This window comes from Cololabis saira, chromosome 15 (assembly GCF_033807715.1).
Source record: "Cololabis saira isolate AMF1-May2022 chromosome 15, fColSai1.1, whole genome shotgun sequence".
NCBI lineage: Eukaryota > Metazoa > Chordata > Actinopteri > Beloniformes > Belonidae > Cololabis > Cololabis saira.
Window position 1 is genome coordinate 23,019,775 of NC_084601.1, and position 17,276 is coordinate 23,037,050.

Sequence of the window (17,276 nt, forward strand, 5' to 3'; positions counted from 1 at the left end):
CCCCAGTTAGCATGAGCTAACAAGCTAAGAGTGATAAGTGGAGAAGGTGGGCGTGCTCCAACCGCCCTCCAGGGCTGCTCGTTCCACCCATAGGTTAGTTTTTGGATTTAACTTCAGACCGGTGGAGTCAGCTCTTACTAAAATGAAATTAAATTAAAAAAAAAAAAAAAAAACACCCAAAAACATTGTAGGGGGTGTCTCCAATTCTTTTTATAAAGTCACCTACCGGTAAGAGACCTCAACAACCGCACCTCTACTGGGACAAAGTGGACCTGCCGGACCCTCCCCACTCACCAAAACAGTAGTGTCTGTAACAGGCTTTAGGGACCTTCTGGAGACAAACCAGTCTGATACTTTTAAATAAATCTGGACTTCAGCCAGTGCATCCACAATGTGATTAAACGTGCAAATCCTCTGAATACTTCTCTGCTGACCTGCAGGCCGTTTAAACTCCGTACTAATACCAGCAACATGGACATTGAGACTAAAACAGCAATTGACAAGCCTCCTGCATCCTGCTGTAAATGCATCTCAGGGATTTCCATGGCATTCTTCCAGCATCATATCCCACGTTCTCTGACCTGAATCAAGACCCCCCCACAGACTCTCCTGCTGTGAAGAACTCTTTCTAAGTAACTGGAGGGAACAAAATGTCCCTTTTATATAAAATATACCAAGACCTGGTGGTCTGCAAGGAGCTCCAACTGCTGAAATGACAGACAATATGACTGAAAATTGGCCTTTTTCTTTTGTTTCTGTTAATAATAACAATGACGAACGGCTGATATGTAATCAGTTACCAAGGAGACACATCAGTGGGCAGCCCTTTGTTGCTCCTTCAGACCTGCAGCCACTCAGACCGCTACAGGAGCAATAAACCTCTACAACAACTCTTTGAAGAGAATAGTATTTTTCAACTTTTTAATATATATTATAAAAACTATTCATCTGTGGAAGTCAGAACCAGGAGAGCAGATTTGCTCTGTACCCGTCCGACGGTTGACTCATGATGGCTCAGTCGCCCGGTGACGAGGTGAGGCGGCCGATCAAGCACAAGTCATTGCGCAGCAATGCTCATCCTCATGTCGGTCCTGACAGAAATTGTTCTGGATGTTGTTTCAGGAGCAACATCTGAAATGAGGACTGATGGACAGATATGATCAGCATTTATGTAAACTAACGTTAGTTAGCATTACAGATAAGCCCGACAACTAGGTTGCCTCCACAGATGTGACGGTCCATTACAAGACCTTCCACACAAAATATGCAGCTGTCACCTTCTCTTGTAAAATATGATCTAGACCAGTGATCATCAACTGGCGGCCCGCGGGCCGAATCCGGCCCGCCGAACCATCTAATCTGGCCCACGACTGGATTCTTCTCTGACGGGCCTCTGTCAGCGCAGGATATGAATCCTTGAAATTTCTTTGTTTAGTGTTTTGGTGACGGCACAGATTAAATATTTTTTTGCAACAGCAACAGTTTTGTTGCAAATGAGGCAAACAGGTGACGCATTTCGGAAGGTTGGCATGATAAACGCGTACTTTTCAGTCCAGTCATCGTTAAAGGATTTGTTTTCCATATCAACTTTTCGCTTCGTAGCCTTTGAGAGTGCCATTTTACCTGTGTTAAGAGGCCATTTCCTATCACTTCCGTGGTGTTTGTTTTTTAAGTGCTCTATAAATAAAGTTGACTTAATTGAGTTGAGGCAAAATATCTCTATCACTCCTGGTGGATGACTGTGGTATAGGTGATAGGAGACTGACCCATAAAGGCTAAAAATGCCTTCAGTTTTGTAATGAAATGGAAAAAAAAGATATGAACAATAAACATCAAATAATTAATGCCAAAATTAGATTTTTATTTAAGGGTTCCGGCCCCCAATGTGACTGTCCGGTAAAATTCTGGCCCTCTGGACAAATATAGTTGGTGACCCCTGATCTAGACTCACTGAGGCAGGTTTTTCTCCATCATCCCACACACACACACACACATTACCAAGCTGGTAACGTGATACGCACCCGGTCTCTCCCGATGGGCAGTGGGTGTGCCGTGTACATGTTCCTCTTCCCATCGTAACCAGGCTGTCGGTCTCCAAAGATCTGCATCTTGAAGTGGCGCACCATGGTGTCCACCACCTCCCTGCAAGACAGAGACAGCAGGATGGTCTCACAGCTTTAATTAGCATATGAAGCTTGTAGCTTCTCCGGGTTCATACATACCTGTTGACCCTTCGAGGCCGCTTCTCGGGCTTGATGTCGATGTCATAGTGATAGACGTCAATCTTTGGAATCTGCACCTGGAAGTGGTTGGCAAGGAGCCGGATGGGTTTCCCCACCGTGCCAAGGCCGGGACGCCGCGGAGGCTGGAACAGAGAGGTGGGAGCAGGCGGGCCTGAAGGGGAGAGGAGGAGGAGGAGAGCCGGTCACCAACGTATTCTGTTGAATCATCATTCATCACGATCAATAATACAACTCGAATTTATGAACTGAAACAAAAACCCTGCTAGATATGCTAGACAGCAGGAGCCTTGAGCTTGTACCCCCGGTGGTCTCACTCCACTCGACTCTGACCCCTGACCTACATGGGTCAGCGAGAAACGGGTGAAACAAAGAGCTCCCAATTATCCATCGCCCCGCCCCCAACTCCACCCAGACGCACTGGGGTCGTTCCCGAGACAAAGACGGGCCCCTCGCAGACAGACAGCATATGGAGGTCGACCACGCACAGGCTGAGATTACCGTTACATCCGGCACACATGTCAAACACGACATGTGCACGATCACCATCACCCCGATGAGGCGAGCTAAAAAGATCCAGGAACATGTTCCATCATCTCCCTCAGACACCAACCAGGATCATTTACATCAACACAGACCGTCTCACACTTTTAAGTGTCGGTCCACGCACCAATGTCTGTGGAAAGGTCCAGGGGGGCTCTGAAACCAGAGTATTTGAACGACTGGAAACATCAGCCGTGTTACTGAGGAGAACGGAGGCTGCTTGAACCTTTTGTCAACGACAATTCAGGAGGGGGTCTTCCTGAACTCCATGCCCCCTCATGTTCCAGTTATTTACTGAAGCGCGAGAACATGGACAATCGGGACCCTCCCCATCGTTTCCCAATAACACGCCTCCACCCCCTCCCCCGCCCTCCAACGGCCCTCTGTGATTCTGCTTGGTGAGGACGTTTCTCCCCATCACAACTCGGACTTAATCGTCTGAATTTGCAGTAGAGATCCATCAGAGCAATAAATAACTGGTCTTTTTGGGGAGAATATGACCACATCTTAAAATGGGTTGACAAAAAATACATAAAATGTGAGAAAAAGATCTGGTGAATTACCAAAGATCTTGGTGACGAGCCACTTTTAAAACAGTGTTGTGTTCGTCACATCATCTGCGTACTGTCAGGACCCCGGCTCGCCCTCCTGTCTGCCCGACTGGAAACCAGGCAAACCCCATAAAAGAGGGCGGCAGGTTTCAACACAACCAGTCTGATGCGTAACCCGAAATGTCGTCATGGCAACGGAGCCGTACTGTAATAATATGAGGCAGAAACTAGCAGCACAAAGACTAAAAAAATAACACGGAGCGTCAACGTTCCAGTTCAGAAGACATTCAAAAAACAAAAAAGCCAATCCTGATCTGAAGCATCGGATCTGTGCAGATATATCCATGTTGTCTCACGGATGTTTGGATACGCGGTACCTCCTGCTATCTCAACATCTCGCACAGGAGTCCGTTTCACAAAACGGGTTAAGTTGACACTCGATGTGCACGTCCGTTCATCACAAATATATTCTCAACAGTAAATGGTTGAGTTATTAATTGTATCTGCATATGTCCGTTTTCTTAACGATGTGGATACCAAAACATTTGAAAGTGATTGATGCAAAACTGTGACAAAAGTGTCACTCCCACTTCTGCGAGTAAAGACAGGTCCTTCTAGGGTTTACGCGTGTGACTGGATGTATGATTGACATTTCTCAGCTTGAATGAGTTTATCTTTTGATGTTTTACTCCCGTATGGTTTTAAAGTGAATAGAACCGAACCGGTTACAGTTGAGTTGTGTCTGAAACATGTTTTGGCCAAAGTCTTTGTTTTATATATTTATTTTCGCTCCCAAGATTGAGCATACATGGCAGTGAATATGGAGAACAATATGCATCTACATTCATTCGCTCTGCAATTTCCTCCGATGGCAACTATCTTTTCATCACTGCAGCAGCCATGTTGGACTTTAGTCTGAATATGTGCTTATATTCATGATATTGTTGCACCAATATGTTAATTTCCAGCAAACTAAAATGGGAATATGACATCTGCTCACTATGCGTTGCCATGGTGAATCACGATATCCAAGCTCCACTGATGGCTTTTCATAGTCGCGGTAACTCGGTCAATACACTCGGTTTGACAGAACCATCTCTGAACACCTTTCCTCGGACCAGAGTTTGTTGAACCTCCTTTGTGAAACCGGCCCCAGAGCTCCACGCTAGAGTTGTTCACACAGCAGCAGCAGAAACACTCAGATACCGATGAAAAGAAAAGCTGTCTGAGTATTTACTTGTGCACCCAACACCATGTAGCTGTGACAATTAAGGTCGAAGCAACTAAAGCCCTTCCATCAGTTTTTAGCGGGTCTGGGAAGGTGATGCTGTGATGAGGATCAGAAACTCAGGACAACACTGATATGAATCTTGTATGACGCAGCACAGGGTGTGCGTAGCCAACGTAGCCGTTGTTGATCAACTTTATGAAGTCTCTCTCTAGCTCTCACAGCACTTGTGAATGCCCTGCATCTCCATGGCAACCCCAGGCTGACTTGGTGCCCAGCTCAGTGATGAGTCACCAGTTAAGACCACCCACACCTGAAGTCACCTGGATTACTCTGCACCGGACTGAAACAGCAGCTTGACCGAGGACCTTCTTGAGATGGAAAGATCAGATTTTGTCTGATGAGCCACCTTTCACCTCTAGGTTTTATGACAACACAGACGACGGCTCTACAGTGCATAAATATAAAGCTTGAGCCACCTCATATTGATGTATTCAGGTTTGAGAACCAAAACATGGGCATCTCAAGATGCTTCACCTCTCCTTAAAGTATTTTATTTTTTCTTGAATAGCGTCATTACTATTACTAAAGGCTTATTGATTAAACAGTCAAACAATTAAAAATCAGGCTAAAGTAACTGGCAATCAATGGTCACACCTGAAGATGTGTAATAGATCAGTCTAGTCAGGCACTGATGTGGGCAGGCCTGTGGGTTTTAACAAGTAAAACCATTTATTTAATAACTAAACATTTAATAAACGTTCTAAGTTAATAAATTCCATAACATCTGTAATTTGATAGTGTATCAAATTATCTAAAAAAAATCTAATTTGACACAATCAAATTAGTGTGTAATTCAGCACAAAACTTAATTCAATAAATCACAATCAGCCATCAATTTCTGAAATTTCTAAAAGCAAATCCACAAGACTCAACCTTTAAACTATGTTTAATATTATAGATTACCATCTTTTTGGATTTGAGGCATCATTATAACATCCAATCCATGAGTTGTGTCAGTATCAAGAGCTACATCTCATTTGATAGTCTCGATCCAGGAAATTAAGAAACCTGCAGTTTCTCTACCGACCACTAGGGTCTGGATCCAACAGTGTGTTAATAGCCATTGACTTCCATGTTAAAATATTCAACTATATATTTTATTCCTTCAGTCTCCTTAGCTAAATTTAACATCCATGACAACCAGGGTCCGAAACACCTGCTCAAGCATCAATGGCGGGTAAGATTTCTGTTTGGCGAGTAAACGTAAAACAGGACATTCAGCTGTGGCCCCAACGTACGAACAGAACCGTCACATCTGTCTAACTGTGCTCAATCTGCCTTTTCTCTGAGTATTAAGAGAGAATCCACAGCCTCAGACATCAGTGTGTGTGATCTGTTATTTAGCTCTGCCGTTTTACTGGGTTAAAACCAAAACCGATGGAGATTCTGGCTCTGCAGATGAACCGCTGAGCACCAACTGGTGCACAACAAAAGCAAAGAAACAAGGAAAGTTTCTGTTTCTTCTCATCCAGCTTATGTTAAACTCAGCCCTGGTTCTAATTATCCAGGACTGATGGACATTTTAACATCAGATTTTGATTGACATTGTGTTTAAAGTGCGATCCGTGTTATTTTTGTTACGATGACTGTTATTTTTCTCCATAAAAATGCAACGAGGGTCCTGGTGCTGCTCGATCTGAGCCACCCCAGTCCTCCTCTCAGCTCTGGCGGTGATGGTTTCAAATGTCGTTTCCATAGCAACAATAGAAAAGAGGATGATTTCATCAGAGTAAATGTAAGTAAAGACCATTTAGCATCCCCAGACACGCTGGACCCTCCCCATTCATTAGCACAGAATCGTTCTGGTCCCTTTTCAACACAGTAGAGATGTACGCCCCCACTAGGTCAGCAGTGATATTACTACATAGAGTGGCAATAAACCCGCAACCGTTGATACGCCTCCCAAACCTCTCCAGTACTTCAACTCCACCTTCGATGACCACGCCGCGCTCGCCAGAGTGCTTGCATAGCTGTAGTTCGGAGCACAAGAGAAGGGCACATTTCCATTACCACTAGATTTTTAATTTCATGTAATGGAAACGGCACTAATTCGTAAAAAATCCCAAATATCAAATAAACCTTTTTCGCTTCCAGGAGGTGGTTTTTCCACTTATTCGCAAAAGTGTAATTGAAGCGCTTTTTGCAAATTTCCACGTCTCTAGCGCTGGATGTTACATAGCCGGTCAATCTAAAGCAATCAAAACCTATTTTCCTAGTTTTTTCTTTACCTCATTAATTAGCTGTGCTGTAACATTACGTCAGCTTTATACATTACATGAGGGCTTTGCCTCTAAATAACCATTTCAAATGATCATATGCAGTGGCAGCAATCGCAATCATTTAAAAAAAGACTGTTTTAGTTAATTTTTCTTCAACGTTGAGATTCTTTTTTTATTGTTTTGTGCATATTGAAGAGAAGTCTTGCAGGACGAGATCACGGAGATTTACGAGGATTACATTTGCTCGAAAAACAGCGATCAATGGAAAAAGACACCCCCCCCCCGCAGCACTACCTTTATCCAACTTTCATAGATTTGATTTTCTTCTGCGCAAAGGTGTAATGGAAACGCAGCTTAGGTCGCATTATAACGGAAATCCGAGGCATCAGAGAACAAATACCTCACAATAAACCAATAATGGAACAAATGCTGGTAAATAACTTTTATTTAAAAAAAAATAACCCCGACCAACCGTTTTACATCCTGTGTTCTTCAAGGGGTGGTGTGCAAATGTTTACTTGAAGCGTGGAGCTAGAGGGGAGGAAGTGCGAGTTGCCAGTAAAACAGAAGGTCGAATTCTTGCCTTGATCAGACTGATTTTTAATTTTTAAAAGTCATGTAAACACCTTAGCCGGGCCGAACTGAAGCTTTTGAGATTGAGTTTTTAGTGCCAGATAATGCGTCATAATCAGAGTTATTCCAGCATGTATACGCAACCCACGCTTAGCCGAGCTACTGACCGCCCTGGGACTCCCCCTTCCGGAAGTGACGAGCCGCGGGAGCTGGAATAATAACATTCACAGCATCACAACAACACGGTAACAGAAGAAGAGGGAGACTTTGCTGCATCTTACCTGCAATGTGTTCAGGCTTAGTATGTACGACATTTACAGAGCTGCTGCATCATTAGCATCCATTTTTTTGCATGTTGTTGTTGTCCTTCGCAATTCCTAGTTTACCAATTGTATCAGAAGAATGCCAATGCGAAACTGTGTGTGGCGCCACCTAGCGTTGTGGAGTCAAACCCACCTCACTCAATAAATTGATTGTCTTCTCGTGCATGTTTACTTGCATTTCTCTGAAACTCATCCTTAACTAGATTGTTGCCAACAGCTTGATTTAGATGTGCAAGTAACCGCACGGAGTGACATTCTGTAAACACGCCCCCTGGCTGTGATTCAAGGAGCTCAGACGAGCGGTGGAAACTTGTGACCTGCACTGGGTGCTGCCAGTAGTGCCAAAGGAAGTGATTTGTGTAGTTTATACAAAATTGTCAGGAAGTAGTAGCAATGTCAGCAAAATATGACAAAATACACTAACCAACTGAAAAGTGTGGAAACACCTCCAGATCCACTCTTAGAGCTCATATCTGTTTGGATTTGTGTACTGAAAACCAAAACACTCTAGAAATCCATTATCCAATAATTATTATTCAATTATCCATTTATTTGACCAGGACTGGTGTTCTTATTGTGGAACAGAGTTATTTAGAGCTTTTTGAAGCGGAATGAATGAAGCTATTGGGCCACGTTTAAACATATGAACCCCATGTGGAAGAGCTGCTGTGGGTGTTTGTATCGTATAAGGACAAATCTCAGGAACACATGACGGGTTTGAATGTTTGACACCTAAATAGAATCTTCAGAGTTAATAGAATCAACATAAAGTTCACAAATCCACTCCAGGAATTATCCAATTAACGTAGAAAGAATGATGTTTTCCAAGATGATCAGCAGATATGACGTATTGTGTGCACTCCAGTCAGTAACAGAAACAATACAAGATTTAAACTGACAGATTTATCACAGAATTGTTATTCCATGAATCAAGTGGAGGTTTCAACTTGATTTATGATTTTTTTTTTTAAGACAAAGATAAGACGGGCTGGAAAAAGGGAAAGTTGCCGGGGTTTTTTTGTTTGTTTGTTTTGTTGGGAACCATCTCTGTAGGCTTCAAACTGAGCCTTTTTCCATTAATATGTAATGCTGCATATATACCAGGGTTTCTATGATTAAACACGGCTGGAACAATCACTTCACCATCAGTTCCTGGTACCTGAGGTTCAGTTTCACTTCCAAGTCATCATCCAAGGACAATAAAAGTTGTAGAGCACCAGTGCTTTCCTCAACAGCCCCAGATGTGATCTAAATCGTAACCACCAGAAGTACAACAAAGTTTGAATTCAGCAGCTATGGTTTCAGCACCAATCAGGTTGACTCCTTTCTGAAATTGACTCCAAACACAAAAAAAAACCCAGAGGACAAAGATATTATGGTCTATTCACTATTTGTGACTTTTACAGCTTTTCCATGACCAGCTTGGGAAACTACCACCAACACAAATGAGTCATTAGTAGAAATACTGGACTTCCAAAAATGATATTAAGCAAACAGAGTCCTATCTTTGTTCTGCCAATTCCTGAAATGATGTGAATTTGTGAACCGTCTGTTGACTCCATTGGCAATGAGGATTAGACAGATCTGTCAATCAGATAAATCAATCATTATTCCCAAAATACATCCTTGTTCAAACACCCCCAGCTCAGCATCTGTTGCACGCGGAGGCACTACTAGAACATACTGAAGAGGTCACTGACAAAAACAAACTTCAAAAACCTCTAAAAACTCTCTGTTACACAGCAGGAACATACATCTGTACAAGGAGAGGGTAAGGAGGAAAGCGCTGAGCATCGTAGCTGATGGCTCCCATCCTCTCTCCAGAGAGTTTGTGCTTCTGAACTCTGGTACAGAGTTCCTCTGGCAAACAAAAATATTTATAAGAAGTCTTTTGTCCCCAGAGCAGTCAACGTTCTTAAATTTGACAGAATGACCAACTGCATGACGATGATGGTGATTATGAAACAGGTTTTTTAATGTTGGTATATTTCTTCTTAGTGCAGTTTTATCTTTTCTACGATGTGATCCTCACTGCTGTATTGTACCACACAATGTCCTGTCTGTATGTATCTTGGTGAGCCAAAGATGAATTTCCACCCAGGTGGACAATAAAGATGTATTATTATCATTATTATTATTGGTCCAATAAATGGTGAGATGTTTAGGTTTGCAATTATTCCAAACCGATGCAAGCTCTAAAAGTGAAGGCTTTAGTCATTATTCCCAGCTTTTCCTACCTCACTTACCCTGGCCTGGTGATCAGGGCTGGGCGATATATCGAGATTTTAATATATATATATATATATATCGATATATTTTCAAACGCAATATGGTACGAGACAATATCGTTTATATCGACATAGCTTATTTTGTGACAAATTGACTGTACATCAACGTTGCTGACCCCTCGCGCTGGCAAAAAAGTACCCTTGTGTGCTGAAACCTGACAGTGCTGACAGGTTAGTTTTCCTGGCACAAAATCTGTAAAATGTACAGTAGTAGACTTGTTGTAATTATTTGAGATTTGCTCAAAGAGATGCAATATCTGTTTACATGTTTTATTTGAGATTTGCACAACTGTCAACCTCAGTGGAAAAGTCTGCCTGTTACTGTCTACATTGTATTAATTGCACAGTGTATTTGAATTTAACTGTTATGCAGGAAAGGGATATTTGTTTTATTTTATTCAAGAAGCATTTTTATTCTATATATGCAGGCAGTTTATTTTTGTTTCATACATTTTGATATTGTGCAGACCTCTGTTAATAAAAGGTACCTGTGTGACATTTGGCACGAGGCTTTGTATTAAAACTGACTGTTTTTTTTAGGGTTTGCCTCAGAAAAAATGAAGCTAACAGAGATGTTATGCTATAATGCTTTGGGGGAAACCCCAATTATGTCACGGAAAAATATTGATATATATCTAGTATCGCCATTCAGCTAGAAAATATCGAGATATGACTTTTGGTCCATATCGCCCAGCCCTACTGGTGATATAGATAGTTAACTTCACAGTTCTCTTGGAATCTCACATTGTTCCTTTTACCTTGATACCAAGTTTATTCAAAACCACCTTCTACCTCGGAGAAAAAGAAAAAAAAGAAAGAAAAAAAAAATCACCTATTTCTCCGATATCGGATACCAACACCGCGGTTGAATTGGTTTGATATTGGATATTGGATATTATGAATTCAACACCCATTAAACTTGTGATACATACCACTGATTTTGGTCAAACCACTCTTGATGTGTTCATGGTCATCTAGACTATATATCACAAAACAGTAATTATTATAAAATCATATTATGGGCTGATTTAATGAGGTTTAACGAATTCAACACCCATAAAACTTGTGATACATAACACCGATTGTTTTCATTAAACCACATTAAATCAGCCCATATATATGATTTTTTAATAATTACTGTTTTGTGATATATAGTCTAGATGACCATGAACACATCACAAGCAATATGACCAAAATCAGTGGTATGTATCACAAGTTTTATGGGTGTTGAATTCATAATATCCAATATCCAATATCAAACCAATTCAACCGCGGTGATACCAACACGGATGTGCAGCCTGAACCCGGTAATTAGGGGGTTTCCTCACACAGAACCAGCTCGCAGGTGACCCAGCCCCCCCCCCGCAGCTCCGGGTCTTTGTTATCATGCAGGACATGGACGGATACCACGGGGGTGTGATCGGTGCAGGCGCCACCCGTGAGCCGATGACAGCCCCGCATGGCAGGCGAACCCCCGCACACGGACTGACTCTCCAGAGCGAGAAACGTGCGCTGCTCGGCATTCATTTTGTTTTTCCGTGCACCGCTGTCACCGCGGACCGTGCTGATGGCGACGGTGTAAACACGCCGTGTTTGACACATTTCCACGACACGTCCACGTCCAGCCTGAGCGGATCCGGGTGTAGGAACACTAATAAGCGCAATCACACCGAGATCAGAGCACATACACACAACAGGATGGGGGGAGAAGGGAGGAAGGAAGGAGGAAGGTCCGGGTTAAATCCCCTCAAATGCCGCGTTCCATTTGTCCTCGGAAGTGGGGATTTCCCAGTTCCGAGTCGGAGTTTTCAACTGGAACGCCCCTCGAAGTGGGATTTCCCACTGGGAAAGTGGGAGAGTCTTCACCACCTCCGAGTTCACATTCCAAGATGGCTGCCCCGGTTGTAAACAGTAGAAGAGAGCTCTGTAAAAATTCGTAGCACTTCATTCTAGTTTTGGTCACACTAAATCAGTCGTATACAAGTATTGTTCGGCATATATATGCTGCTATAGTGTAATTTACATTTTTCATGTGGTATATGCGAACTACAATCTTGTTTTCCTACTTTGTAACTGGAACGCTGATAACTCGGCTGTGACGTCATTCCCAGTTCCCAGTTCCGACTTCCGAGGTAAATAGAACGCAGCATAACAATGCCAGCTCCACCTGACGGGCGGCGTGCTGCACATTTAACCCCGAGCAGCTCCGGAGGCTCGCTAAAGACGCCCACCCCCCTTGCTGGGAACACAAACAGCCGTCCACCCCCCCACTCCCCAAAACCCGAGCCCCCAGGCCGGGCTGGGCCTCCGTGTGTGTCCCCGGCAGCTCCCGGAGGCCGCTGCTGCAGCCGCGGCCCCCAGTGAGCGCCGCGGCGGCGCCTCCCGCCCTCCGCGGCGGCGGGGAGCAGCTCACTCACCGGGTCCGAGCGCTTCCATGGCCGAGGCCTCTCTCTCCGTCTCTGTCCCGGCCTGGCGGCTCCGTACCGGCGCTGAGATTGGGGGCGGTATCGCGAAGCTTAAAGGGGCTAATTTAAGGAAACGGGACGTCGATGGTCGCGCTGCGCTGCTGACTGACGGACACGCGCTGCCTCTGCTGGATTTGTGTCTGCGCCTGCGCCAAACAGCAGACGTGGGGTGCTCTGTGCGCATGCGTAATTTAGCCAAGGCAAGGCAAGGCAAATGTATTTATATAGCACAATTCAAGACAAGGTAATTCAAAGTGATTGATTGATTGATTGACGAATTTATTAGAAGAATTGCATAGGATCAGGTACAGTTTCATGACAGTACAGATTCGCTGATACAAAGTCAACTAAAAGGCATTATTCCAAGAAAGCATTACACTTGTTTACATTGGAGACCTTTTTTTAAATTCATATAACATTGAATGACATACAGGTAAGAAGCAGTACTTTATAGGGAAGATTGTAAAAAAAAAAAGAAAAGGGGGGAATTACTGTTATTTTGCACCGAGAGAGACTAAAAAGGTGATGAGACAAATAGAATAAGCTAGGTAATACAATACAAAAGCAGAAAACAAAACAAAAAAAAACAAAAACAAAAACAAGAAGCAATAATCAGAAGGAACAGCGGGATGTGCAGTAGAGGCTTTGATTATTCCCAGTTACGAGTAGCAGCCTCCTGTAGGTGGCTTTTTAGGGCAGACTTGAAGGAGATTAGGGATTTGCTCTCTTTTATGGCTGTCGGTAAGGAATTCCACATGTTGGTAGTATAGGATGCAAGTGCTTTACATTGACATTAAAAGTGGCAAGACATAATTAGACAGTAAATAACAAATAAGACTGAAAGAATTAAGAATAAGATGATAAGAAAAGTAGTAAAATAATAAAAAGCACAAGCTGTTAAAAATAAGGACAGTAGAGTACAGCAGGTAAGTATTTAATTTAGGAGTACGCTTGAGTAAACAGTAATGTTTTTAGGCCTGATTTAAAGGAGCTGACAGTTGGAGCAGACCTCAGGTCTACAGGAAGTTTGTTCCACCGGTGAGGAGCAGAATAACTGAACACTGCCTCACCTTGCTTGGTTCTTGTTCTTGGGACACAGAACAAACCAGATCCAGATGAACCTAAGGGGTCTGGGAGCTTCATAGGAACTAACAGATCCAGCATGTATTTTGGTCCAAGACCATTCAGTGCTTTGTAGACCAGCAGTAAGATTTTAAACTCTATCCTTTGACTCACTAGAAGCCAGTGTAGTGATTTCATGACCGGTGTAATATGGTCCAGTTTCCTGGTGTTTGTAAGGACTCTGGCAGCAGCGTTCTGGATCAGCTGCAGCTGTCTGGTAGATTTCTTGTTAAGGCCTGTAAAGATGCCATTGCAATAATCCAACCTACTGAAAATGAATGCATGAATAAGTTTTTCCATGTCTTGTTTAGAAAGAAACCCCTTAATTCTAGCAATGTTTTTCAGGTGGTAATAGGCAGATTTAATGATAAACTTTAGATGGCTGTTGAAGTTCAGGTCTGAGTCAATAATTACACCAAGATTTCTGGCTTGATTTGTAGCTGTCAATGACATGGAGCCAAGGTGAGCGCTGATCTTTTCCCTTTCATTTTTAGGGCCAAAAATGATCACCTCTGTCTTTTCTGCATTTAGCTGGAGAAAATTCTGGCACATCCACTCATTGATTTGGTGAATACAGTTACTCAATGAGATCATGGGACTGTATTTACCGTGGTGCGCTACAACCTTGTCATATTCCATGGAGGACCGAGTTGACATAATTATTGTTCCTTCTGCAAAAAGGATGAAGAAACACTGGATCATTTGTTTTATCAATGTCCTTTGTCTCATGGTTTCTGGACAGACATACACAATTGGTTATCTCTTAAAATTAATAATGTTCCACCTTTTGAATTAAGCCATATTATTTTCTTCATGGATGATTTGGAATTTTCTGTTTCTGATATTGTTAATATAATTTTGTTACTGGGTAAGTACCATATTCATTGTGCCAAATGGAGAAATTGTAAACCCTCCTTCCTGGGTTTTATTAACGATTTTAAGATGTTTTTCACATGTCTCAAAAGAGTAGAAAACAAAAATGCAAGTAAAATAAGTCTAGACATTGCTCGTTATTTGTTAATCTAATTTAATAATTCCTATCCTTTTCTATGCTCCATTATGTGAATTTAAATGCTTAATTTATTTTGTTATTCATATGCACCTTTTAATTCTCAGAGCGCCTTGTTTTTTGTATTCCTTACAAGAATCCCCATTTTTAATTTATTTTTTTTATTTTATTTTCCTTTCTTTTCATATTGCATTTAAATTGATATTTATCCATTAGCCTCTGAGAGTTTGTATATTTTCAATAAAGTTTTGTTTAAAAAAAAGAGCTGACATAATTAAAAATAAAAGCAGATATATATTTGTTTTTCCTGTTTCTCTTTCTTTATTTTATCATCTTTTTTTAGGCTTGTACCAAGTTCTTGAATATAATATAATTCAAATATAATGGGGACATCTTCAAATGCTTGAAAAACGTTCAAACCTTATTCCTTCAGCATTTATTTTACATAACATTTATAGATTATTTTATAAATTCGCCAATTAGACAGTATTCAGTCTTCAGTGAGGGCTCATTGTGCCAACAAAAAGGTAGTGAGAGCAGCATTAAACATACGCTTCAACGAATGTGGGGGGCGTGTATGTTTATCCCAGTGTGTCACCGCCGGTTGTGCAATAGTCTTGATTTTGGCCCGATCCTGCTCCTTCCCGTTTATTGACCAATAGAGGAACTGGACCAAGAAGGACCGCCCTCTACATTTGCATACTGAGGCAGAAATGGTAAAGTAAGAAGAGGAGAGGAGGGACTGTAAAAGCAAGGAATACATGTATAAGGAAAATAAATATCTAAATACATATATTTCAGCTTTTATTTTTAATTATGTCAGTTTTGGTCCTCCATAGTATACAGTCTTTGTGCTACAATCGTCTGTTTATATAATTTCTTAACATTTTTCATTTTTCATTTTCATTTTTTTCATTTGACTTGATTTATTTATTTATTTTTTATTTATTTTTTTTACAATGGACACTTTTCTTCATTTTTGTTTATTTAATTAATATTTTATGAAATTAATATAATTTTGTTTGTTTTGGTTAATGGTATTTTGACCTAAATTGCTTAACTAAAATTGTTGACTGCAAATTAGAAAAAAAAAATATTGTTTAACATATTGTTATAGCACGAAAATTATCTACCAAACACAAATTTCCTTACTTTTGTGCTTGTGCTAAGTTTATATGTATGTAGAACATGACATTTTAGCTAGTAAATGGTTAGAACTGTATACCTTGACTTCTGATCTGTGAATAAAGACCCAACAGAACATAATCACTCTTGATTTAAATGTAATACACATGTGGTGTTAATTGTCCTAAGAGACCTAAATCACTAGTTTTGGGTTGGCCTGGAAGGGTTTGGGGGTTTAACAAAGCGGTTTGGCTTTGACCTCTTGCAGCTGAGTACTCCGGTTGAGCGGAGCTCAGATCAGATCATCTCAGGACCCTTCGTAGCCATGCTTGGATACCTGTCACCATGGTTGCTACTAGGCTCATTCCAGCTGTAGCTGCACTCCTTTCAGAAGTTGTCTTTGATGGTTCAACTTAAAAATAATGTTTGGACATATTTGATCAAAATGAATTTAAAGTAACCAGGGGCTAGATCAGGGGTGGGCAATCCTGGTCCTCGAGGGCCGGTGTACCTGCAGGTTTTAGATGTTTCCCTGTTTCATTGCACCATGATACAAGTGACTGTGTCATTAACAGAATTGTGCAGCCCTGGATGACAAGCTGATGATGATGATTAATTAGAATCAGGTGTGTTTAAAGCAGGGAAACATCTAAAACATGCAGGACACCGGCCCTCGAGGACCAGGATTGCCCACCCCTGGGCTAGATAGATGGAAACCTTTGGGTGACATCACAGGGGGTTGGTTCAGTTCTCCTGTGATCTGTTCCTGGCGTACAACACAACAAAGTGCACCTCCAATGGGTCAAAGTGATTTTACAAGGCATGCCAGACCATCCTAACTCATTAGTACAGCATTGTCAGTGTCTATTTTGTCCACGCAGAAGCTTTGAATGCCCCCAAGTGGCCAAAAAAGGTATTACTCCATAAAGTGGCTTTAAAAAATCTACAAGACTAACCTTTTATTAAAATTTGTGTCAGATTACTACCAAAATACAAATTCTACATTATATCAGTTTAATTCTCATTTTTTATTTACTACATTTCGGCAGTAAAAATCACATAAAGTACAAACAAAATGACATACAGTTCTAAAATTAGCTGTTATTTAATGCCAGGTAGAAAATATACTTTGAGAGTGTCATCAGAAATTGATCTGGAGGCTACTCCACATCAACGCCCGATAATTATGTCAGAATAACCAGAAGCTGCCAGTTTACTCTCAAACCCTTCCAGGCTAACCCAGAACAGGTCTACATGCTCTCTTACCACAATTAGCAGTACAAAAAGACTTCTTATCTTTATAATAGGAGGGATTATATATGGTTAATTGACCTTTTATAAAACAATAAAATGACATGTTTAAAAACAGTATTTGATTCTTAAGAATGTATCTCAATGTATGTGTTCAATAAAGTCACAGAAAAATTACAATTGCTTGTGTGGTACGAGCTTAAGGACATCGTGTTGGTCAGTTATTGTGCCTTAAATAAAATTCGGATCAGATTTTATGACAAATAATGTAGCGAC

The 17,276-nt window shown here is 41.5% G+C and overlaps 1 protein-coding gene across 4 annotated transcripts in view; it reads right to left on the bottom strand.

The window, feature by feature from the left end:
* Positions 1-12,615, bottom strand: part of ago4 (argonaute RISC component 4) — a 38,954-nt gene extending 26,339 nt beyond the window's left edge. For all 4 annotated transcript variants that reach the window (XM_061741098.1, XM_061741097.1, XM_061741096.1 and 1 more), the window contains exons 1-3: positions 12,446-12,615; positions 2,223-2,394; positions 2,022-2,142 (exon numbers count right to left, since the gene is read on the bottom strand). In XM_061741098.1, the coding sequence (XP_061597082.1) occupies positions 2,022-2,142; positions 2,223-2,394; positions 12,446-12,464 (312 nt within the window). In that variant the 5' untranslated portion in view covers positions 12,465-12,615. The remainder of the gene's footprint in view (positions 1-2,021; positions 2,143-2,222; positions 2,395-12,445) is intronic.
* Positions 12,616-17,276: the final 4,661 nt, after the last annotated feature.